Below are 24,963 nucleotides of genomic sequence, written 5' to 3' on the forward strand. Positions count from 1 at the left end.
TTTTTCTCTATGACACTATCTCTTGATAACTATCTTCACAGCAGAAGCAACTCGATAAGGCCAAGGATTCTTGGCAGTTTTTCATTGCTATTTCCTCAGTGCCTAGAACTGAATCAGGCACAAAGTAGGTGCTCAATAAATATTTGTTGCACGAACAGCAAGGGCGTCCCGGAAAACGTTGCACAGCAAGGTGCTGCTGGCCCAGCTGCTGTTGCTGCTGCTGCGGTCAGAGTTCTTCATGCCAACCTTTTAGAAATAAAGCAGCTCCTTAGATCCCAGGTCGACAACTACCGGCCCTCCGAACATCCAAGAGCGAATGACGGCACTTTTCCCGCCTCTGAGCTGAATGGGGGTGTAAGCGGTCCTTGCTCTCACGCAAAATCAGTTCCGGGAATGCCGCGACCCCGGAACGTTCTGCTGCGACAAACTCCACTCAAAGCAACCGGAACGGTTCTGCGTCGTCACTGCGCACGGAGGAAGAACTTCAAAGTCGCCATTAGAGCGGATTGGGCGGAGCTTTCGGACAGAGCGGCTTCCGGGCGGAGCGGCGTCGGGCGGGACTGGTGAGTCCGCGGGTACCCGTTGGAGCCGAGCCTGGGCGTGGGATGGCTACCTGGAAAGCACGGTGGCAAGGAAGGGCCTTCATTGCCCCGGGCGTAGGCTGAATGGCTCCGACCAGCCTCAGAAGGAATAAGGCTGTGTGGGAGCGTGTGGAGAAGGAGGGCAGTTTCCGTCTGGGGAGCTGCGTGGAAGCGTGTGAAGTCTGGGGATGGCTCTACTTCCTTCCCTGAGGCAGAGTGCGAGTTTTGGGAATTGTGATCGTGGGTTCAACTTTGTGACCTCCCTCTAGTTATGTGGCCTCGAGAGAGTTCCCATCCTTTGAGCCTCGAGTTCCACACCTGAAAAACAGGACAGTAATCACCCTTGCCTATCTCACAGCGCTTGGCAGGATAAGGTTTGAGGAAAAGCCTCATAAATCGCGGTGTTTGGTGCCGATCTTATTTGTTTCCAGGTAGTATTCTGAGCTCACGTGACAGGAATCACACCGACAGGCTTACGCTGGGGCAAGTAGTTTTTTTGGGGTTGGATTCCCAGGAAACAGATCAGCGCTATTTGTAAGAAGATGGAAGTCATAGGCCGTTGGAGATATGACCTAAGAGGTCACCAAGTACATCTTTCTCTAGGATGCATAAATAAATCCCTTCTCTATTAACAGCATGCATTGTAAACCTCTGTCTTCCCGGCCGAACGTCTGTAGTTATGGGGAGCTTCATGACTCTGCCCTATCCCTGTCATTTCCCGTTGCAGGCAGCTCTAATTAAGAAGTCCTCGTATACAATGAACCAGAAGTGTTCCCGCTTGCAGTTTCTACTCATTAGTTCGGAATTTGTTTATGAACGTTCAGAGAATTCAAAGTAATAAACTAAAAATAAAACAATTTAAATATTGATGTGATGGATGGCAGTTGCCACGTTTGTAAGAATTTGGGTTTAAAAACATTGAAAACATGTAAATTTTTGATTTTTAACATTCACAATAAATACAAAAACACTTGCATGAAGGATCAAAATGTTCAATTTAGTCACTACACTACGTTACCACAATCATTAAACTTACAAGGCATTAACATAGTTAATAAAGTGAAATAGCACAGATGTTAGAATTTCATCCTTACTTTAGGATATTAAAGTGGATCACCAGATTTATTGAAAGGAGAATCCAATGCCAGGGAATGGTTTGTTAATTCAGTGAGAAACAGAAGTTTAGTAAATAATATCTGATTATAGCAGGTGCCCCTGAAAACAGTGGTGCCATAAAAGCAGTCTCCAACTTGTCAGTAGATTTTAATTCTAGAAGTCCATTGATAGGTCAATTCTTTAATTTTTATATGTATTTTTCTATAGGAACAATGATACAAAGGGAGGGTAAGGTCTTGGTTGTGGTCCTCATCACAAAAATTAATCTTTGCCTCTGTCAGTGATGGGACCTGTTTTGTCCTTAATGTCTTGGCACTTAGGATTCCTTAGAGCCTTCATTTATGCAAAAAGGAAGCTGAGAATGAGTGGGATACAGGAGATTCCATTGAAGACGGTGGAAAGTGTGGATATGATGGGGATGTTTATTACTTGGTTATGGTTAATAGGTTCTCCCCACCACCAATTTTATTCCTGATTATTAAAGAACATGCTCATATTGAAAATGTGAAAAGTACAGAAAAGAATAAGCAGAAAAACCAATCACCCTTAATTCTATCATCTAGATAAAAACTATTTATTGAATTTGCCCTACTTATTGAAATTGTATTTATTGAATTACTAAATATTTCTTTTTCTTCCAATAGTTGAGATTATAGTGTAGGTTTAATATTGTGTCCTTTTTTTTGAATTATGAGCCATAAGCATTTACTATTTATAAATAATAAATTTCATTTAAAAACTTGATTATGAGAAGATTCACACAGACACAAAGGTGGAGAGGTAGTACAATGAAGCACCATGTATCCATCACTCAGCTATAATAATCTCAGTTGGGGCTAATCTTGTTGCATCTACACCCATACCTATTTCCAATGATTCTGTGGGCCTGTCCTATGAAACATCTATAATGCATTTATATTATTTTTTAAATTGTAAAAGATGCTTCTATTGGTGCCAAATTTGTGCATAAATATTTCCGTTTTTTTCTTGGGGATGCAAAAAAGTTCCATGAGGATTTTGTCAAGTATTTTCACCAAATAACAATTGTTAAATAAATAAAGGAATAAGATGACATTGCATTCTAAGTTTTGTTTTTTTTTTACTTTGTATATTTACTTTCCTCTCTACTTTTAAATTTAATTGTTTGCATTTGGTGACAAACATCTTTCGAAATTCACAATCTAATGCTTTTTATAGGACATTGAATAATATAAATACATTTAAGAAAAAAATGGATGAAGAACCTGAGAGAACTAAGCGATGGGAAGGAGGCTATGAAAGAACATGGTGAGTAGGGAATTATTACTCTCTTAGACATTTTTTTTAATAACTATTGAAGTATATTTTACACATTTTAAAATTTCACCTGTTTCCAGTGCATAATTCAGTGATTTTTAGAAAACTTACTGAGTTGTGCATTCATCACCATAAATCAGTTTTAGAACATTTTCACCACTCCAGTAAGATCTCTCATGCCCATTTACAATTAATTACATCTCTGTCTCTATCCTGAGGCAACCACTCATGTACTTTCTGTCTCTATAGACTTGCCCTTTCTGGACATTTCATGTAAATGTAATCATATAATACATTGTCAGTTGTGTCTGGCTTCTTTCATTTAACATTCTGTTTTCAAGTTTCATCCATGTTGTAGCATGTATCAGTAATTCATTTTTATTGCTGAAGAGTATTTTATTAATATGGTTAAACCATGATTTATTCATCCATCAGTTGATGGACATTTAGATTATTTGCAACTTTTGGCTCTTAAGAATAATGCACCTTTGAACACTTACATGCAAATCCTTGTGTAGACATACGCTTTTATTTTGCGTGGGCTGTTAAATTTTTAGCTTATCTTTTTAAACAAGTAATTACTGCTCATAGGGAGATTCTTAAAGAAGACGAATCAGGATCGCTTAAAGCTACAATAGAAGACATTCTCTTCAAAGCAAAGAGAAAAAGGTATGAAAATTTTTTTGTGTTACAACAGGTAAAAATATATTCCTTTAAGCCTTTCTGTCCACCTATACCCACTCTTCAGTACTTAATTTCAGCTGTGTTTCAGGGAAACTGACCTGTAATCTTCTGAATGGGGGGAAGGAACCAGCAACCTAGCACCTCAGCAGGGAAATGGGTCTTCAGAGACTATCCAAAATGCCTATAATTATGTGGAACTCATAAGTTAATAATTTCCTTCACTAAAAAATGCAGGTTAGTTGAAAAGTTATATTGATTTTTTTGGGTAGTATATGGTATTCCATTAAAATGTTTGCATAATTTTAACAGAGTATTTGAGCACCATGGACAAGTTCGACTTGGAATGGTATGTTATTTTTTTCCTTTACTGGTACAGAACTATTCTGGGGTGGAGAAAACTTCTGGCACGATTGAATAAACAATAGTAAAACAACAAACATTTTAAAACAATATATTAAAAATATATGTGTAGAATATCTGAATACTAATTGCCATTTTTACTTCTCGGTCGACAATGTATTTGAAAATTGTCCTTATTTGTATTTTTTTTCTTGTAGATGCGCCATCTTTATGTGGTGGTAGATGGATCAAGAACAATGGAAGACCAAGATTTAAAGCCGAATAGACTGACATGTACTTTAAAGGTAAAAGAAAAATTTTAAAAGAATACAATCTCTCTCTTTTTTTTTTAAATATGAGCTATAGCTAACTAGAAGTGCTACAGATCATTTAGGGAACTGATACACCAAAATAGCTAATTAGAGCATTTCCCTCATATCTGCAGTTTCAGTTACCAGCAGTTAACTGTGGTCCAAAAATATTAAATGGGAAATTCCAGACATAAGCAATTAATAAGGTTTAAATTGCATGCCATTCTGAGTAGCATGATGAAATTTCATGCTGTCATGCTCTGTCCTGCCCCATCTTACCTGGGATGTGAATAATCCCTTTGTTTAGTGTATGTACTCTGTAAATACAGTACAATAAGGTATTAGAGAGAGAGACCACGTTCATATAACTTTTATTACAGTATATTGTTGTAATTGTTCTATATTAATAGTAGTTATTTTTGTTACTGTCTTATGTGCCTAATTTATAAATTAAACTTTATCATAGGTATGTATATATATGAAAAAAATAGTATATATATACGATTGAGTACTATCCATGGATTCAGACATCCATGGGGTGGGGTCGTGGAATGTATCCCTTGAAGATAAGGGGAGACTACTATATTTATTCCTTTAATTTCTACCCTCCCACCCCAAGTCAGTCATTCCTTTTCTTTATTGAATCTCATTCTCCTTTGAATTACTTGAGTCACCTCAGTTTATAAACACATTCAGATTATTCATAATTTATCAAAACCCATCCTCAATTCTGCTTCTTTTTCTGTCTTCATTGGATCTTTTCCTTATTTAGATTGTGTCTGTCTTACATGTCCAAATGGTTCCATCTTTTAAGGTCTACCTTAAACCTAGCTCATCACTTACAATTTCAAATTCAGGTTTGTTTAATATTTTAATTTTTATTTACTTAATAGTTTTAAATTTATCGTTTTTTAATTTAATATTTTTACTGCTAAACATTTTTTGAAAATCTATAAGCTTAAAAATCATGAGAAGTGATGCTTGACAAATAGGTTTCCCAAAACATTTTATCTATGGTTATTTTACTCTAATCTAGTATTTCCTTTTTGTTTTCTTTAAACAGTTGTTGGAGTATTTCGTAGAGGAATATTTTGATCAAAATCCTATTAGTCAGGTATGTAGATAAGTGGAATTAAGAATTAGATTCCTGACATTATTGCAAAATACTTATTTTTAAAACATTGGGCATATATTCTGTGAATTAAATGATTCAGATTGTGTACGAGTTTTTGGTACACTTGTCAATGAAAAGCAAGATAACTCTAAAAGTTAAATTATGTCTAGTGAACTCAGCTAAATTTATGTCAAAACCATCATGAGAAAAAGTTTCTCACATGTTACTTACTCCTTTTGTAATTACTAATTTATTTTAGTACATTCTCACCGAAAAGAAATAACTTGTTAAATTAATAATCATTTTTGTTTTTATTTCAAGATTGGAATAATTGTAACAAAGAGTAAAAGAGCTGAAAAACTGACAGAACTGTCAGGTATGTATAAAATTACCTTTACAGAATTCAAGTACTTGGCTTTATTGACCAAACCTTGTAACCCTGTTCATAGGTTGTCTAGTAAGTAAAATGAAGCCTTCCTGTATGCTCTCTAGGTGAAACACCTAGAAAACCCTCCATTAAACTCAGTATTTAAGATGAACTGTTTTAAATAGATTTCTGCACAGTGGTGAATAGTATTACAATGAAAGCAAATGTGTTTATCTAAGATCTGTACATTCTTATCTTGAAAATATTGAGATAAAATTATTATAATCATTCAGAAAATCCACTTAATCTTAAAATTAATTTTTAAATAGTTAAACCTCTAAAGAGCAAAGAATTTAAGAAAGTGAATTGTAGTTATTGTTAATGATCCAATTTTCCTGTTTACATGGCATGCCTAACTGAATTTTATTCTCTTAAAAGATAATGGCAGGTTTTATTTGCTTTAGTATATGTATTGTTACAAATTTACATCACTAATTCTATTTTATATTTTGTGAAATACGTTATTACTTAAATGTCATTCTCAAATCTTTCATCCTCACCAATACACATGAGGGAACTGACATACTTCCATCATATGTAGTTTTTCACTATGACAGTAAGGAGTGAAATGTGTGTTAGGCTGAAGTAATCCAAGAAGCTCAGTTGCAAGTAAACAAAAAAACACTCAAAGTAGCTTAGGCACAACAGGGCAATTATTGGCTACTGTTCAGAGGTGGGCTGATTTCATATATAGTCATTTTCAGAGGTCCTAGCTCTGTCTGGCTTTATTCTTTGATAGGTTTTCTGTGAGATGAAAAGATATCTATTAATAGTCCCAAGTCTGTATAACCTTTGTAGTCTGTAGCTTTAGCACAAGTCCCAGAGAGAATACTGAATCTGCTTACGATCTACCCATCCATGAGCAGTCAGAGTGGCCAGGGGAACGAAGTATTTTGTTGGTAGGCTTGGATTACATGCCTGTGCCTGGAGCAGCATGGGAGCAGGGTAAGCTTCACCTGAACCACGTGGTCTAAGCTGGATTATCATACAATGGGGGAAGGATGGTTCCCCGAAGGAAAGGATGTAGGGCCAATCCTCCTGCCCCCTACCTCCAAATTAATAATAGTTTTCTTTGGGTGCCAGTGAAGTCATATGTATAGAGATGAAAAATCCTCTTGTCGATTCTGATAGGCCTCTTCAAGGCACCCTCTCTCCCTCCGATCAGAATCACTGCTATAAGCCACACTGACAGTAATGTAATATGCTTCTTTTCCCCATACTCACAACGCAATGGGAGATGAAAAAATATGTGTATGGTAGGGTAGAAAGAAGTGGGTAGAGAGCCGGGAGATCTAGCTTTGAGTGCTGGTCTTGCCATTGCATTGGGTAGGTATATGTCCTTAGGCAAAATATTTAACTTGTTAGAATTGTTTCCTACTCATGAAACAAAGGATTTGGACTTAGTGAGGTACTTTTCATTTCTATGACTAAATGATTCCAAGAATAAATACTTGCATTGTGTATTAAATATGGCAACTGGTTAACGTTTTAAAACTTATTCAGATAAATAAGAACACCAAGAAGCTCCAAGTGGATAAATGGACAAAGAAGACTAGTAATTTCATATGTGGATAAAAAGAGAAACTAAATAACTACCATGTTTCCCCAAAAATAAGACCTGGCCGGACAGTCAGCTCTAATGCATCTTTTGGAGCAAAAATTAATATACAACCTAGTGTTATTTTACTATAAGACGGGGTCTATAATATGATATGATATTAACACAATATAATATAACATAATATAATACAATATAATATATAACCGGATCTTATATTAATTTTTGCTCCAAAAGATACATTAGAGCTGATTGTCTGGCTAGGTTTTATTTTTGGGGAAACACGGTATTTAATGAGAAAGTTTAGCCAGGGGTGGTCGGTTAGCTCAGTTGGTTAGAGCGTGGCGCTAATACCACCAGGTTGCCGGTTTGATACCTGCATGGGCTACTGTGAGCTGTGCCCTCCTTTAAAAAAGAAGAAAAAAAAAAAAAGAAAAAAAGCCGAACAAGAGATCAAAAAAATAAACCACTCAACAACATTTTATTATTTTATCTATTTTAAATTAGTAAAATGAAGTTTCAGAAGTAATATATTGCTTGCTGAACCATGGAGAAACTCCTTACTTATAGTGATGATAGTCTGGTTAATTAGTTTAACATTTTTTGGGGAAAGAGCCATATAAATGGTTGTTCATTGGAATCATACTTAGGAAATGATATGAAAGGAGAGAAAAAAACCTCACTATAAATATACTCTGCAACGGTAAGTGTAGCAGTAACAAATTGAAAATAAATGTTCCACAGTATGTAGGTAGCTTGATGAATTATACTATATGATAAAATCAATTTAATGTTTCGATTATTGTTAATATGAAGACAGAGTTGAAATAGGAGAAAATGTCCAAAGAATGCCATATTTCATTGAATCTCAGATTCCATCATTTATGAGATACCTTTAATTTATGAGCCATCAAGAAGGAAACTCTAGCACTTAAACTTTGACACAATGTCAAATGATATGCAAATTGTTCACACTAGCTTCTTGGTGATTTAATATGTTTGTCAACTATTTTAAAGAATTTGGCAGTTTCTCTTCTCTTTGTTTGTATTGCTTGACCAGAGATACAGAGATAACCTTTTCAGATGTTATTTCTGTAGCAGAAGATAACACAACTTTGTCTATTTGTGGAAATCCTTCTATCTTAGGTCTTATAAAGTTCTTGTGTTTTTCTCTTGAAGAAAAATATGGAATTGCAGGCATTCTTCTGTCAATGAATTTTTGCTTCACTGATAACAAATGTACATCTCACCGCTCTGTTCCATGCCTTTCTACATAAAGATTTAACCTTTATAACCTTTGTAAAAACACTTTCAATTGCAGTTAAACGCAACATAAATAGCACAATGTACATAATACAGTTTAAGCAACAACACATCTGTAGTCATTCATAGGTTCTCATATGGGTAGGTGATGACAGCTGTGTCACAAATGCTGCCTGGCTGCCAGTGATAGTAAGACACATCATGATTTCACAGATGTTAAAATATGAAAATATATGAGTCTTAAAAATGACGAGATAAGGAAATATTGAAAGTAAAAAATTATGCACTCTAATGTGTGCTAATAGATCAAAGGAGATTTGTACAACAGGTCCTCAGATCAAGTTCAATGTCATTTCATTATAATGATTAGATACCGTAGGAACTTAACTCCTGTTTATATCTATTAGCCTGTGGTAAAATTGGCCTTGCTATACATCATTTCACTTAAAAGTCACAGAACCTATCGATGATGTTAAGTGAGGACTAACTGTATTCTACTTTCTGGTATGAAGTAAGACGTCACATAACAAACATCTCTTGAAGGGATTCTGTTCTTTAACATCACAGATACGTTAATTTTGGGAGAGACATAAATTTCCATAATATATGTGTAGAATTTTATTAAAAGTAAATTATTTAATTTCTATTTTAGGAAACTCTAGGAAACACATAACATCTTTGAAGAAAGCTGTAGATATGACCTGCCATGGAGAGCCATCTCTTTATAACTCCTTAAGCATGGCTATGCAAACTCTAAAGTTAGTGTTTTACATTTATTATTTATAATTGATTTCAAAGTTTTTTGATTGACTTATTCAAATGATTTATCATTCAAATGATTTATCATTTAAGTTAAAATGATAATATAAACCCAACTATAATGAAATCGTTACTAAGAGACATATGTAATGTCATTTAGGATGTTTAATGTGGTGTTAGTAATTTTTATTTTACACTTTAATTTGTGAGGTATATCCTTAAAGGTTTTAAAAAAATGTAATTAAAATTGTATCATTATTAGTAGTACAAAAGAAATATGTTAATGAAAAAATATTTTATTGAGAATTGATTGTATGTGAAATTTAATGTGATATAATAATTGTGAGTTTGTTGTACATTTATTGACTTTTATTAGCTTATTTTGTAATCTGTAAATGAACAGCATTCTTTTCCAGCAAGTTCAACTATGTGGAATATAACTAAAATCCAAGAGGAAGTATTCAGTATAGTTAAAGCTCATATATTTTGTCCCTGGCTAGGGATCTGTTCTGACTCAGATTTTTATACCTTTACCTAAAATAATAGATATTTTAATAGTTTTAAAGTAGATGAGAAGAAGGCAACACAAGTATTCAAGTTAGACACAATAGCAGCATCCACAAGTGAAAGCTGGGAGCCTAACAATGAAGTTATACAGGAAAACTATAAATAACTGATAAAATTGCTCCTAAAAGCATAGAAATTTCTATTAGTATAGAGGAAAACAGCTTATCACATCTTAAAATCCCATAAGCCATCATTTAATTAAATGGTAGCAAAATTAATGTTTATAATTGTTATGACTCTGAATCACCCTGAGGTTAAATTGCAGTCTTTAAAAAAGAAGTATGTTACTCCTGTATTGTCATACTTTCCAATGTACACTTTAGACTTTGTATGAAACAAATCGAGAATGTATGCTTCATGGTGTTAGGAACCTTGGCAGTGTTGTTTATCATTCTATCCCCACAACTTAAAAGAGTATTCAATAAATATGTATTGAATGAATACATGAATCAGTGAATTTTTAAGTGTGTAGCTAATTTTAGAAAAATTTACATTAAGGTGTTTAGAAATACAATTCATTCCTTTGTAATGTTGAAACAAATGAGATATATTCTATAGTCTAACTATAAACGAAGTGTACTATTCTTTTTAGGTAAATTTTTTATTAGCATAATTTGTTACGCTTAATTGGAGAATATTTTATCTTTCTTTAGACACATGCCTGGACATACAAGTAGAGAAGTCCTAATCATCTTTAGCAGCCTCACAACTTGTGATCCATCTAATATCTATGATCTAATCAAGGTAGAACCAATAATTTTATAATCAAAACCAAAGTTACAACACTAAAGAAAATTGTGTAGTGCATTTATTACTAGTTTTCAGAACATTTATTTTTCAGACATATTAATTGTTCAATGCTTTTTTTTGTCTTCCTCCAAAACTCTCCATTTACTTGGATTTTATGAAGACCCTAAAGGCAGCTAAAATTAGAGTGTCTATTATTGGATTGTCTGCAGAGGTTCGGGTTTGCACTGTCCTTGCTCGTGAAACTGGTGGTATATATCTAGAATCTTCAATATTTGCTCATAATTTCTATGTAAGACGTAACAATTTATTAATTAAATTAGAATGTTTTCATCTGTTTTTAAGCTATGAAACTTAAATCAGTTCATGTGCTAAAGTCCAAAATATGGGTAGTCATCTTAAATATGTCATTTGGTGCTATAAGATATCATCTCAAAATGCAAGGAATTTTCGGTAGTTATGTCGGTGTTCAGAGGAATCATTTATAACTCTTGAAAAGCTAGTACTTTCATTATATGTATTACTTTGTAAAGATCTTATAACTTGGCTTTCATTAAATTGTAATTATAGTGATTCGTAGAGAAGTTAATTTAAAGATGTTAATTTAAATAAGGTTTTTGAAAAATGATAATTTAACTTAAATATTTATATTGAAAATGTACATTTTCAGATAGTAAAACGTTTACAGAATTACATTGAAATTATTATTCATTCTTACGTTTAGAAAACTGATTTTATTTTGTTTTACTTTTCATCTTATTAGGCACATACCACGTTATTTTAGATGAAAGCCATTACAAAGAATTGCTAACACATCATGTTAGTCCTCCTCCGGCTAGCTCAAGTTCTGAATGCTCACTTATTCGTATGGGTAAGTGTTAATTTGTGGTATTTTAAAGTAGACATTTAAAAAATATATTTTGGCTCAAACTTCACTTTTGATTTTTTTTCCTAATTTTATTGGGGAATATTGGGGAACAGTGTGTTTCTCCAGGGCTCAGCAGCTACAAATCATTGTCCTTCAATCTAGTTGTGGAGGGCGCAGCTCAGCTCCAAGTCCAGTTGCCGTTTTCAATCTTTAGTTCCATGCAGGAATTGAACCGGCAGACTTGTTGTTGAGAGCTTGCGCTCTAACCTACTGAGCCATCCGGCTACCCCACACTTTCTGTTTTCATTTGCACAAGTTATCATTTTAAAATTTAAGAATTTTTTAACTTAAATGTTTTATAGTTAGAGAAAATTATGCTGTTGAAGCAATTTTAGAAAATTAGAGAAGTAAAAAAATTAAATCCACATGTAGTCCTATCACCAGAGAACACTACTGGCTTTCTTTTACTGTTAAGACTAGAAATATATAAAGATACTACATTTATAGAAAAACGCTTGTGTTGGGAAATTTAAAAACTGAGCTATAAAATCCTCTGTACTGTTTGATCAAAATTGTGTAATACATACTGCAAAGACAGAAGGCTGTAGGGAGTACATCAAATTGTTCAAGGTGATCTTTTTCAGGAGAGGGAGAATGATGGGTTTCGCATCATTTAAAAAATTTTTTTGTTTCCCTCTATTTTCTAAAAATTTTGTAATGAGCATTTATTAAATTTATAATTGAAAAAGACATACTGCTTAAATATAAAAAGTCTCTTTGTTTAATATGAATTTTTTAATTGTCAGTGAAATGGAATGCTTTTCTGCCTTGTTTTAGGCCATTTATAGTATTGGTCAACCTCTCTTTCCTATTTCCTCATCTGTAAAATGATATTAGTATCTATCTCGTTATGTGTTGCCAGGATTGAGTTGCTACAGATGAAACATTTAGACTAATGCTTGACATAAACACTCAAAACATTTTAAATATTACATTGGCTAGTTTTTTTGATTTACTGATATATTTCCTTAGCCCATTTTAAAGTTATTATTGAAACTTATAATAATTTATTCTTCAAATTGATTTGTTAAAGCTATTTAGGAATATCAACTCATTTCTATCACATGATATAAATATTTTTTCAATTGGTCATTTACCTTTTATTTGTTTTGATATGTAGATAGATTTAAATTTTTTATGTAATGAAATCTCTCTTTGTTTATGTTTTTGCTTTTCTTAGACTTGCCTTCAAATTTAAAAATATATGACAAAGAACAAAGACAAATAAAAATAAGAAAAAGTGTGTGTGTGTGTGTATGTGTGTGTGTGTGTGTGTGTGTATAAATAAAACAAACTACCTAGGTTTGGGCATTCCAGAATTTTAAACAGAGGTGTGTGTTTTTATATAAAGTGAAAGTAGAATATGTAACAGACTGCTTTATTGTGTCAGGAACTATTTAAAAATTACAAACATTTTCTTTTTAAAAAGCAGTATATGTTAATTGTTATTAGAAAACATAGATACCATCTTTAGAATCTGAGGCCATATTTATGGACAGATATTTCCCCCATTTCCTCTACTTTTAATTTTTCTTGTAACCTGCAATTACTGTCAGTCTGACCATGCTATAATAAACATACCTAAAAAGCAGGAAAGAGAACTTTTGTACAATTTCATGGACTTTGTGGTGGGAACATTTTTAGGATCCTAGCCCTAGAATTTTGTTAATTTGCTTAGAAAAAGTAAAACATTTTCTTTTATAAAGGATTTCCTCAGCATACCATTGCTTCTCTGTCTGATCAAGATGCAAAACCCTCTTTCAGCATGGCGTAAGTATAAATGTTGAAACTGTCAGTGATGATGTTTTTACATTTTTAATTCCCTTCTGTAAGTTATAAATTAAGAAGATGGGCTTGAAATGTAATGGCTTTTGTAAAAGATTACTTCTATATAACTGTAAAAAGGAGCAAGGACTATATATACTCCTATGAGGAATCTCTAGTAGATATTACTAAGTAAAACGTGGTAGAGAAAAGTGTGTAGGATGCTACCAGTCATCTGAGAAGAAGGTAGAGATTTTAGTAGATATCTATACTTGTTTATATTAATAAAAATAGTAATGGGAGTAAAAAGTGAAAACTAAAAAAAAATTTTACCTAGGTGGTGTGTGGAGAAAAGCAAAGGGGTAGACTTTAGACTTTTCTGAATACTGTATCTTTTAAAATTTTTATTGGGGAACAGTGTGTTTTTCCCCATCAACTCCAAGTCGTTGTTTTCAATCTAGTTGTGGAGGGTGCAGCTCAGCTCTAAGTCAAGTCGTCGTTTTCAGTCCAGTTGTGGAGGGCACAGCTCACTGAGTGGCCCATGTGGGAATTGAACCGACCACCTTGGTGTTAATGAGAAATACATTCTAACCAACTTAGCCAATGGACCACCCCTCTGACTATATCTTGTTTTAACTTTGGAGCTTTACATTTTACTTAATTAGAAAACAAAACTAAATTTAAGAAAGTAATTCTTAAAAATCACAGATAAGACTACTGCCTCCAGCTATAAAGGTATATTAGGGACTGGATTTACCCTCCTGCCTCCTGCCAGAAAACCAGACAAAATATATAAAACAACAGTTTTTAGACATTGGACAACAGATAATAATCCCTGAAAGAAGGGAAACACATGAGCTTGCTGCCTAGAGAGAATTTCCAGGCTGCAGTGCAAGAAAACCCACGTACAGCCTGAAAGCTCTTCCTTAGTTGAAGAAACAAAGTTCAGCATTTGGGGAGGCTGAAATCGCTATTATTTTGCAGGGCAGAGTACTAGAGAATAAAGAGCTACACACAGAGCTCTCGAGATATGCAGAGACTTCCCAATGAGTCATTAGCTGAGTATTGATCAACATCTTCCTGTGAGGGAACTATCAGGGGCCAGGGAAAGAATGTGTGGAGAGGAGCAGGCAGAACAATCCCTAGACCTTACATAGGGCAAGGAATAATTCATGTTCCCACCAGTCAGTTTGGAAAGACCTCTTAATACAACAGACCTTGTATGGAATCCAATAGAATAGGGTAATGGAACCAAATTAACCCTATACTAACAGTTGCTCTGGACAGCCTAACAAACTTAAAGTCAAGTCTTGAACAGATCAAACTATTTCCAAGTTACTTAAGTATATTCCACAAAAACCTCCAACATATTTAATGGAATACAAAAAATCCACCTAAAACAAAGCAAAATTCACAGTATCTGGCAGTCAGTCAAACATTGCCAGGCATGCAAACAAATCAGAAAATACCTATAACAAGGAGAAAAATCATAGAATGGAAACATATCCAGAAATAACCCAGTTGATAGAATTAGTAGACAAGATGTTAAGACAGCTATTATATTTATACTCCATTTGTTCATGAAAGTAGAGAACATGAGCATGATAAGAGATATGGAAGACAGAAAAAAGTTCCAAATGAAATTCCCAGAGATGAAGAATACAATGTCTGAGATGAAAAACTAACAGCAGATTAGTCACTGAAGAAGCAAAGATTAGTAAATTCACAGACATTAATGGAAACTATTCAAAACAAAAATGCAGAGGGGAAAAAAAAAATGAACGTAAGTGAGCTATGAAACAACTCCAAGATTTTGAAATCAAGGCAGTGTACTTTGTTTTGCTCTAACTGTTCCCATCTTTATATATCACATTTTTAAAGAGATGTTTTTCTCCCCACAGGCACCTGGATAGCAACACTGAGCCAGGGCTTACATTAGGAGGCTATTTCTGCCCACAGTGTCGGGCAAAGTACTGTGAGCTTCCCGTTGAATGTAAAATCTGTGGTAAGAAACCAACTGTTTTCTATTCAGTAAACTAATCTTGAATAACTTACCTATGTTGCTATGAAAATAAATGTAAATATTAAGCTCTGCCTATGTTTCTGGATTGAATGTGAGGAAAGAAATAGATTACTTTTTTTCACTGAATACCCAGTACTCTATTTCTAAGAATAAACATGGCATCTAGAAGAGTTTCCTGATTCTCTTTCTGAAAAAAGTATGTTCTTTAAAGACAATGCACGACATCTAGTAGACATTTTTGCAGCTCTTTAACTACATAAAATAAATATCTATAAGGAGAAAGAGGAATTAAATTATAGGATTGTAGAATTTTATTTGTAAGTAAGCAAATAGGCAAATACAAGTCACACACTTAGTGGCAGAACTAAGACTCCAGCCTGGACTCTCCTTTTATGGCCACAGGTAAACTGAAGTAATGAATACCTACAATCCTAAAAAAATAAAACTTGAAAATATTTAGCTTAAGTTCTATCATTAGACATTTCAGTCATTGTCTTTATGAGGTTTGGGCTATTAAGTATGTCTCTTTGCTTTATGTGCTAGGTCTTACTCTAGTGTCTGCTCCCCATTTGGCACGATCTTACCATCATTTATTTCCTTTGGATGCTTTTCAAGAAATTCCCCTAGAAGAACATAATGGAGAAAGGTATGTGAATTTTGATTAACCTATATCTGTTCTAAGTGGTAGTGTTTGAATACATTGTTACTACTTTAAAAAAGATACTTACATTAACTTGGTCATTGTTACTACTTTAAAAAAGATAGTTACATTAACTTGGTCAAGATTACTTCTATATAGAAAATGAGATGTAGAATGCCTTGGTTATGACTAAAATGACTCATTGTCAAACAGATCTGGATGTCCAGAAATCTATTAATTTCCATAAACTCACCTATGTATAGTAAGAGTGGTGGTATACTAGTAAATTAGTTCTCCGAAAAGAAACAAAAAAGAAAGCTCATATTTTTAGCATTGGTTGCTTTATATGGTGTAAAACTAGAGGATTTATCCAGAAGGTTTACTATCAGAGTAATAAAGAAAAGAAATCAGAGAAATAAAGAAAAGATCAAATGAGGAGTAGAAAAGAAATAGTTCAAGGACATTTTCTACTATTAAAGTAGAGGACTTCAAGGAAAAAAGGAACTCTCAGGTGCCTGACATATTGAAGTAAAGCAGACCCACACTAAAGTACTGTGAAATGATATCATTGTGAAATTCCAGAATATGCAGCAGTATACTAACCCTGAACATTTCTGGAAAGGGAAAATTAGGTGACATAACTTGGAATTCAAGTTGTTTGGCTTCTCATCATCAAAACTGGATACTGACAGGGAACATTTTCATTCAAAATTTGGAGTGAAAACTATTACTAACCTAAATTATATACCCAGCCAAGCTATCAATTAAATGTAGGTAGAATAAAGACATTTTCAGACTTGAAAGGTGTCAAAAAGAGACTTTCTGGGGAAGCTGTGGAAGAGATGCTTCAAAGGAACTGAGAAAGAGAATGAATGAAAGAGAAGAGGAATATCTATCTAATTCAAAAGTGGATAAAGAAAGCCATAGAATGATGATAAGGGGAAATCCCAGAATGATGCTTGTGTATCAAATAGGGAGAACAGTTCAGTTTGGAGGTCAGAGTGCTCTAGGAGAGATGTCACCAAGAGGACAAAACTATAGAATTTCTCATGTAGTTGAACATAACGAGGAAATTGAGACTTCTCAGGGAAAAATTGGGACTGAGTTAATGGAAATTAAATAGAAAACTAAGCTTCTGAATAACTATAGTTATTGACTCTATGAAGAAATGTTTTAAAGCGAGGAAAAGTTATGTCATATGGCTCAGTTGAGTATGTTTATATAGTCATAATAAACTAAACATTTACTATTCTGTGCAAAATGATTTAACTACATAGTATTGAGAATGATATTAGTTATGCACATACATGCTGTTAGTTCAAGAGGGTTGAAAAAGAATTAAATTCTCATCATCTGTAGTGGGAGGTTCATAGCCAACGCCTGTGGAAAAGCCAAGAGGTAGCACTCTAAGTATAGGTAGCTATCAAACAGTTTTCGAAAGTGCTGTGGGGAACAGAAATGAAGTGGGGGGTGGGTAGGCAGGGAACTGCATTTTTTAGTAACAAGTTTTGAGAACTTTTAACTGTTTAAACCTATTCCTTGAAAATTAAGCCCATAGGCATCCATTATATGCAATAAGTTAACTTCTTTCCTGTCCATGTAGAGTTGTACCAGCTGTCTGTTATCTCTGGGAGAGTTGAAAAATTGTCCCTCAAATCATTTTTTGTAGGGTTTAATTCCCTCTCAGAATCCCAGTTGAGAGCACATGCTCATATTTAACCTTGATGAAAATTAAATTATTTTTAAAGTAAGATTTTGGACTAACTGTTAGGTGACCTTGGGATATACTGTGGAATTTTCTTAAATTACTAGTATTCTTAACTCTTTCTCCTAAAAGTCATGTGTTAATTAATTGTAAGTAAAATTACTTATTAATTAAAGGATTTCTGTTAATGAGATTTTGCAGAGCTATTTTAAGGAATTAATTCTAAACAAAATGATTCTTAAACTTTTCCAGATTTTGTTACGGATGTCAGGGGCAATTGAAAGACCAACATGTAAGTTCATGTGCTTTCTAAATATGAAGTAATGTATAAGAAATATTAAGGAAATAGTGTTATAAGCTTTCAGTAGATTACTGAAGACCAGGCTATTATCAGGTTATTCCTTAGAAGTGTAATAACGGTAGGTGGAGATAACATGGGAACAGAGTAGTTTAAATAGTTGTTTTGTAATTCTGCATTCCAATTTTGCTACAAAGATATTTTAGTACTTTAAACTGTCTTCAATTTGCAAGCTAAGCTGAATTTAGTTTGGAAGTGTTCAAAGTTATTTCTCCATATGGTACTTTAGGTTCTGTTATAACCCATTTTGAAGTTACCATTTAAGGTGGCCACAGACCAAACGTTATGCCCCCATTTTGCCAATGAGGAAATATTTTTAAAAATTTTGAAGGGGGCCAAATTGAATGCATAAACTTATATAAAGATGGAAATAAGATAGATCACTATCTAGTTTTAATTTTTTATTAATTTAGTTACATGTCCATATTTAAAACTATATAAATTATATAGAATATTAGTTGGATTGCTTGTTTATTCTACTCATATTTCATAAAACAATTTTATTAAGTTTTATATGCCTCTGATTATCAGTAGCTTCATTCTCACTAGAACCATTTTTTGAATTATTTGACAGGTTTTAAAAACACATCATCTTTACTTCTATGCTGTTTGAGATTTAATGATTTTTGAATCTCTGGGTACAATGCTCAGCCCTGGAAATTTTATCTCAGGCACAATTGCCCATATACTAATTAATACTAATAGGGTAGTGAGTTTTTTCTTTTTTATGTGTCTTTTGCCTTATTCTTTCGTGGTTTAATTAAAAAGGGAATATAACTTTTGCAATTGTGAGGTCATTCCCCAGGAATAATTAAATAATTACATACATTTTTGTGTTTCCCTTTTTAAATGAATCAGATGTCCTCTCTAAGCCTTCAGAACTAGCGCTAATTTCAAGCTTATGTGTCTTCCCCAAATGAAGTAAGAGTGTCCTATAATACAAGAGACTTTTAAGGCCTCCAAAACAAAGTTATTTCCTCATTTTTAAGGAATACTTTTTTTTGGAAAACATTGTCCATTGGAGGTAATAAAGTAGGTAGGTGGGTGGGGAAAAATTGGTAGAGATATAAAAGAGCAAAGCAACTTGAGTGTCTTCTAGCTATGGTCTGCTTAACTTTTGGAAACTATTTTTTTATTTATTGGAAACTACTATTTAGATTTACTTTTCTTCTTTTTATTGCAGGTCTATGTTTGCACTGTGTGCCGAAATGTTTTCTGTGTGGACTGTGATGTTTTTGTTCATGATTCTCTCCATTGTTGTCCTGGCTGTATTCATAATATTCCAACCCCTTCAGGTATTTGATTCCAGCATATAGTACATATTGTATGTGTTAAAAAGAAATTTGCAACTGTAAATAAAATCATTCTTTAGAAGACGCTCCAGTTAAAACCTGAAAAGTAGTTCAAAAAGAAAATCTTTTTGCTAAGAAAATGTAATATTTTATTAAATTTTAAAATTTGTACCCTGTCACAGAAATACCTTGAATTCAATAGTATCTTTCAGTTAATTTTGTTTTCTGTATTTTTGAGTTGTAATGGTTTCAAAGTCATTATACATTATAGTATTTAAGTTACTTACATGATTAAATTGATGTGATAATGTCATTGTTTTATAATTAAAATACAGAATTTCAGTGATTTATTTTTATTCATTTTTAGTATAAAAAGAAAAGTAAGTGTAAGTGTAAATTCAGTGCAGGATGAAAATTAGTAGTTACGAAATTAATGAATATGAAATTATATACTGCTACACCCATTCAAAGGATCTTTGTTTGGCTTAACTAAACCGTCAGAATATAATGATAAAATTAATGCATCTGAAATTATTTGTGGCTGTGACTGATAGGGGTCTTTTTCAGCTTAAACATTCAAACTCACAAGGTTACCATGGTCATACATGGTACCAGTTTACTCAGAAGGATTTAAACAGGAACATCAGACTGCCAGTAGAGCAGGATCAGTTCTCATTAGCAGTGAAAGTTCTCATAGCAGTTCAGCCAGTACATTGTAGGTGCACGACGATGAGACCTTCCACAGACCTCTTATCACAATTCCATACGCCCAACTTCCAGGTATCCCATAAGGGACATGTCAGTTTCAAGAGTCACCACACTGAGGAAAGCCTGAAGCATGAGGTTCCCATCAGAATATTTATAGTGTATCCAGTCCAGGTCCAATTTAGTAATCAAGAGTCATTTTTGGAGTGGCCAGTTAGTTCAGTTCGTTAGAGCCTGGTGCTAATAATACCAGTGTGCCGGTTCTATCTCCACATAGGCCGCTGTGAGCTGCGCCCTCCTTAAAAAAAAAAAAAGAAAGAAAGAAAGAAATTTTTACCATAAGCAAAGTTTCCTAAAAATGTAGTTGACATTCCTACCTTTATCAGTTACCATGATGACAGAACTAGAAATCTTAACTGAAGGTGAGATTCACATGTAGTAAAGGCAAAGGCCTTGTTGATCTTTTCATTCTCATATGCTAAACCTGTTGCTTTCAACCTTCCTCTGTAATATCTGATAAAGTGTTTTACTTAATGGAGTAGTATATTTAACACGACCATTTTGATTGTTTGGTATCTGAGACTGATTTACCTTATAGTTTAAGCTAATGGAAGTTGTAGTGTCTGTCTATCCTTGTTAGCCTCACTCGGGTTCATACCCAGGGACTATTTAATCCTCTTCAACTTTCCCACTCTAGATCATCAGAAAAATTTAGATAAGAAAGTATGATGAGTTTTGTTTCAGGTTCAGTGCAGTTTTACTATTATAGGCAAAACTCTTCAAGGTTTATCCTGTTTAAAGTGAATCAGGTTTCCATAGCAAAGGTATGTTTATTTTAAATATATAAACTTCAGTCAATCTACATTGAGTTTCACTAGATATTCATGATTTTATAAATACCAATTTTTAGCAAAGTACATTATCAGTAAAGACACCTTGGAGAGTCTATTCATTAAGTCTTAGATGGAGCCCACGAATATGTATTTTTAACCGCATGTATGCACATGCACACACACGCAAAATATAATGTGACCAAAGTAGCAGATCTTTCTCCCAGGCGTCATACTTTGAACCTAGACCCAAATGGTTCTTTGTGTGGAAACAGATTTCAGCTCTAGATAACGAGGTAATGACTGTCTTCTTCCTTCTGCCCTGTCAACAGAGCTATCAGTAGCTTATAGGAGATACCTTTAACATGATCAGAGTATTCTACCTGACTTAGTAGAAGAAAGGCCGAGTGGTCACCCCTTGAAAAGTTACTAGAAATATATTAGAGAGACAACATCTCACTACTGTATATCAAAGGAATATTCAGTGCCTGATTTTGGCTGCTTATCTCTTTCTATAGTTTTGGGTTTCATCTGCATACTTGATAAGGTAAAGGTGAATATTTTAGTTAGGCTTAAGGAGGAATTTTCTTTTTCACAATTATAAAGAAAATCCTGGCTTGTTTAAGATTATAGAAATAGAAATGGTGATCTCAGACTGTTAGCTCTGGCCTTTAATTTTCTTTTTGGAACTCCACAGTATACTATAATAGTGAAGGAAACTGTTTAACAGTAGAGATCTTTCTGAATAGTATGTCTTTCTGCTGTTTGATTAATTAGAAAACTTCTTAAAACTCAAAGTTCATTATGAAAATTAATTTCAAATACTTTTAAGTACATGCATTTTACTTCATGTTTTATTTTATTTGGCCTGACAATCTTTATCTTTTCACTGAAGCATTTAGTCCCTTTATATTTAATGTGCCTACTGATATATTTGGGTTTAAATCTATTGTCTCACTTTATGCTATTTGTTTCAACTATTCCATATTTATTTATTTATTTTTTAAAATTTTTATTGGGGAATATGGGGAACAGTGTGTTTTTCCAGGACCCATCAGCTCCATGTCAAGTTGGTTTTTTTTTCAATCTAGTGGGGGGTGCAGCTCAGCTCCAGGTCAAGTCATTATTTTCAGTCTAGTTGTGGAGGGTGCAGCTCACTGGCCCATGTGGGAATCAAACCAGTGACCTTGGTGTTATGAGCATTGTACTCTAACCTCTGAGCAAATCGGCCGCCCCTCATCTTTATTTTTTCTCTTCTTTATTGCCTTTTTTGTATTGATTGTTTTCTATTATTATTTGTTTTTCCTCAACTAGTTTGGAAATTACGTACTCTATTTTTTATTCTTTTAGTGTTACCCTAGAAATTATAATACACATACTTTCTTAACTTGGGTCCTCTATAAAGTAGAACCTGAGGCAAAGATGAAAGAATTGTTCCTTTATTTGGGAGGTGCAGATCCAGGGAAGTGAGGGTAAGGAAAAAAAAGGAAAGTTAGTCAAGAAAAAAATTGATGCAGTGTGTTACCACAGTGGCCAGTCTTGGTGACAAGCTATGAAGACTTGTAGAAGTCTCTCAGCAAGTATGTTCATTTTGAGTGTGGGACTTCTTCAGAAGGCTTATAGGAGAAACTGCCCCACTGAGCAGTCTATTGAAGGGAGGAAGATAGAGGTAATATAGTTTCCTGACTCCTTCTGTTTCCCGTTGGCCAAGGTTTGCCACACAGGGCTGTGTCATCTGGTCCTTTGGTAACTGCTCAGGAAGCCAGGTCTCATGCTCAGTGGTGTGACATTGCAGCCAACTCTGAAAGGCGGAGGGGCAACTCAGATCAGATAGGCTTGGTGTGTATAAGTTTGGACTCCAGCCAGCTGAGGAAGCTGGACGAAAGCAGCAGCAGTGTGGAGCAGGAGGCAGGCAACACCTTGGAAAGAAGAAAGTGGCCAAGGGAATCTGAGGAGGCATTAGGAGTTTGTGTCCAATACTCATGTGTCCATATACATATTACCAAAATCTAAAGTTAATACAAATAATACATTTCACCTCATTTATCTCCTTTCTCACTTATCTATTATTATTGTTGTATATTTAATTATTTTCTGTTTCACAAGACATTAATACTTGTTTTAATTAGTCAATGTTTATTAAGATTTATTCACATATTTACCACTTTTGTGTCTTCATTTCTTTTTACATCTCAGATCTATTTAAGATCATTTTCCTTCACCTGAAGTACATTCTTCAGAATACGCTAGTGTTGAAGGTATATAATATGTTACCTGTTATGTAAGGAAGAAGAAAAATAAGAATATGTATTTGTGTTAATGAAAAGAAATACTGGAAAACAATAGAGAAAAAAATCAGTGAAACGAAAACTTGGTTCAACAAAACTGAAAAATCTGTAGCTAGAGGGAAAAAAAAGAGAGAACTCAAATCACTAAGATCGGGAATGAAAGGAGCCATCACTGTGGACTTGACCAAAATAAAGGTTGTAAGGGAAAACTATGAACAACTGAGTGAACGTTAACGGGTATAATGAAAACGTTCTAAAATTGATTGTGACGATTGTTGAACTCTGAACATACTAAAAACCATTGAATTACGCACTTTAATTGGGTAAGTTTTATGGTATGTGATGTATATCTCAAGCTGTCTTTTAAAAAATGAAACACTGGGAGAATACACAGGGAACTAATAAAAGTCGTTGCCTGGAATGTGGGTATAGAAGAGTAGATGAAGTCAGGGAAGAGTGTGAGAATTATTTTTAAATATTTTTATATAGTTTAAATTTTTGAGCCATGCAAACAGATTAAGTATTCAAAAACAAAATTTATGGAATCCTGGGAAATTGCAGTGAAGCAAATGAAAATAAAGTAATGTGGGGCTGGCCCGGTGGCTCAGGTCGTTAGAGCTTTGTGCTCCTAACTCTGAAGGCTGCCGGTTCAATTCCCACATGGGCCAGTGGGCTCTCAACCACAAGGTTGCCAGTTCGATTCCTCGACTCCTGCAAGGGATGGTGGGCAGCACCCCTTGCAACTAGCAACGGCAACTGAAGGTGGAGCTGAGCTGCGCCCTCCACAACTAAGACTGAAAGGACAACAACTTGAAGCTGAACGGCACCCTCCACAACTAAGATTGAAAGGACAACAATAAAGTCCTGTTTAAAAAAACAAGAAAATAAAGTAATGTAGCAAATGTTAGCTGTTAGTTGAGGGCCTGAATAATAAACACAAAAGCAATCATGATCATCAAAGAAGGTAGTAAGTGTTGGGCTGGAGGTTGGAGGGGAACTGTAATAAAATTTCCTTTTGATTTATTTGGGTCATGGTTCAAACAATGCATTTTCCACTCATACGTGTCAATATGTGCACCATTTCTATTTTGTTGTGACCTCTTTTCCTCTGAGAATAACTATCTGTACAAGATGAAGATGGCAGTACTATTTGGAGGCTTAGTACATGCAGACTTAGGGAAAGGTCCTGGGACTGAAAATCTACCTCCATAAGCAAAGGACAGGGAAGCACGGAAGAGACTGGCTACTCCGGTTTGGTAAATAGTAGAGTTTTTTAAGGGAAACTTACAAACCAAACATATCTTGGGCAGCTGCAAGGCGAAATGGTCCTGTTGCTTGGAAGGTGCCAAAGAATTAAATATAACAAGGCAGGATAGTCTCCAGTAGTACATGACTAGTTCCAGGTGTGGTTAAGTGCTTTACATGCTTGACCAGGTCAGGACAACGGCTTGTTCCAGGAACAAGTGGGAGCAGGGGAGAAGTACCGGTTTATGTCGGAACCAGCATCAGATGTACTGTGGCCACTAGTCTGCGTGAGCCATGTGCTCAGGCACATGAGTAAATGAGTAAAGAGGGCCTAGGATGGAGTCTTACTGACCAGGGTAGAGGAAGATGAATCAAAGAAGATCCAGGAGGAGTGTCTAAAAGGGGAGGAAACCAGAGGAAAAG

General features: G+C 34.3%; 1 protein-coding gene across 1 annotated transcript; it reads left to right on the top strand.

Annotated features, from left to right (window-relative positions):
• The first annotated feature begins 447 nt into the window (after positions 1 to 447).
• GTF2H2 (general transcription factor IIH subunit 2) lies at positions 448 to 19,810 on the top strand. The gene is made up of 16 exons (XM_033111162.1): positions 448 to 563; positions 2,895 to 2,984; positions 3,585 to 3,662; positions 3,987 to 4,023; positions 4,235 to 4,321; positions 5,391 to 5,441; positions 5,763 to 5,817; positions 9,342 to 9,447; positions 10,669 to 10,759; positions 10,926 to 11,013; positions 11,526 to 11,633; positions 13,397 to 13,460; positions 15,356 to 15,459; positions 16,021 to 16,123; positions 18,075 to 18,114; positions 19,364 to 19,810. The coding sequence occupies exons 2-16, from the start codon at positions 2,929 to 2,931 to the stop codon at positions 19,481 to 19,483; spliced, it is 1,188 nt and encodes a 395-aa protein (XP_032967053.1). The 5' UTR covers positions 448 to 563; positions 2,895 to 2,928; the 3' UTR covers positions 19,484 to 19,810.
• The last annotated feature ends 5,153 nt before the right edge of the window (positions 19,811 to 24,963 follow it).

This window comes from Rhinolophus ferrumequinum, chromosome 7 (assembly GCF_004115265.2).
Source record: "Rhinolophus ferrumequinum isolate MPI-CBG mRhiFer1 chromosome 7, mRhiFer1_v1.p, whole genome shotgun sequence".
Classification (NCBI taxonomy): Eukaryota; Metazoa; Chordata; class Mammalia; order Chiroptera; family Rhinolophidae; genus Rhinolophus; species Rhinolophus ferrumequinum.

Coding starts and splice junctions, on each gene's coding strand:
- GTF2H2 (XM_033111162.1), top strand. CDS start 2,929: ATGGATGAAGAACCTGAGAGAACTAAGCGATGGGAAGGAGGCTATGAA. Junction 4,024..4,234: donor GACAAGTTCGACTTGGAATG/GTATGTTATTTT, acceptor TTTTTCTTGTAG/ATGCGCCATCTTTATGTGGT. Junction 5,442..5,762: donor ATCAAAATCCTATTAGTCAG/GTATGTAGATAA, acceptor TTTTATTTCAAG/ATTGGAATAATTGTAACAAA.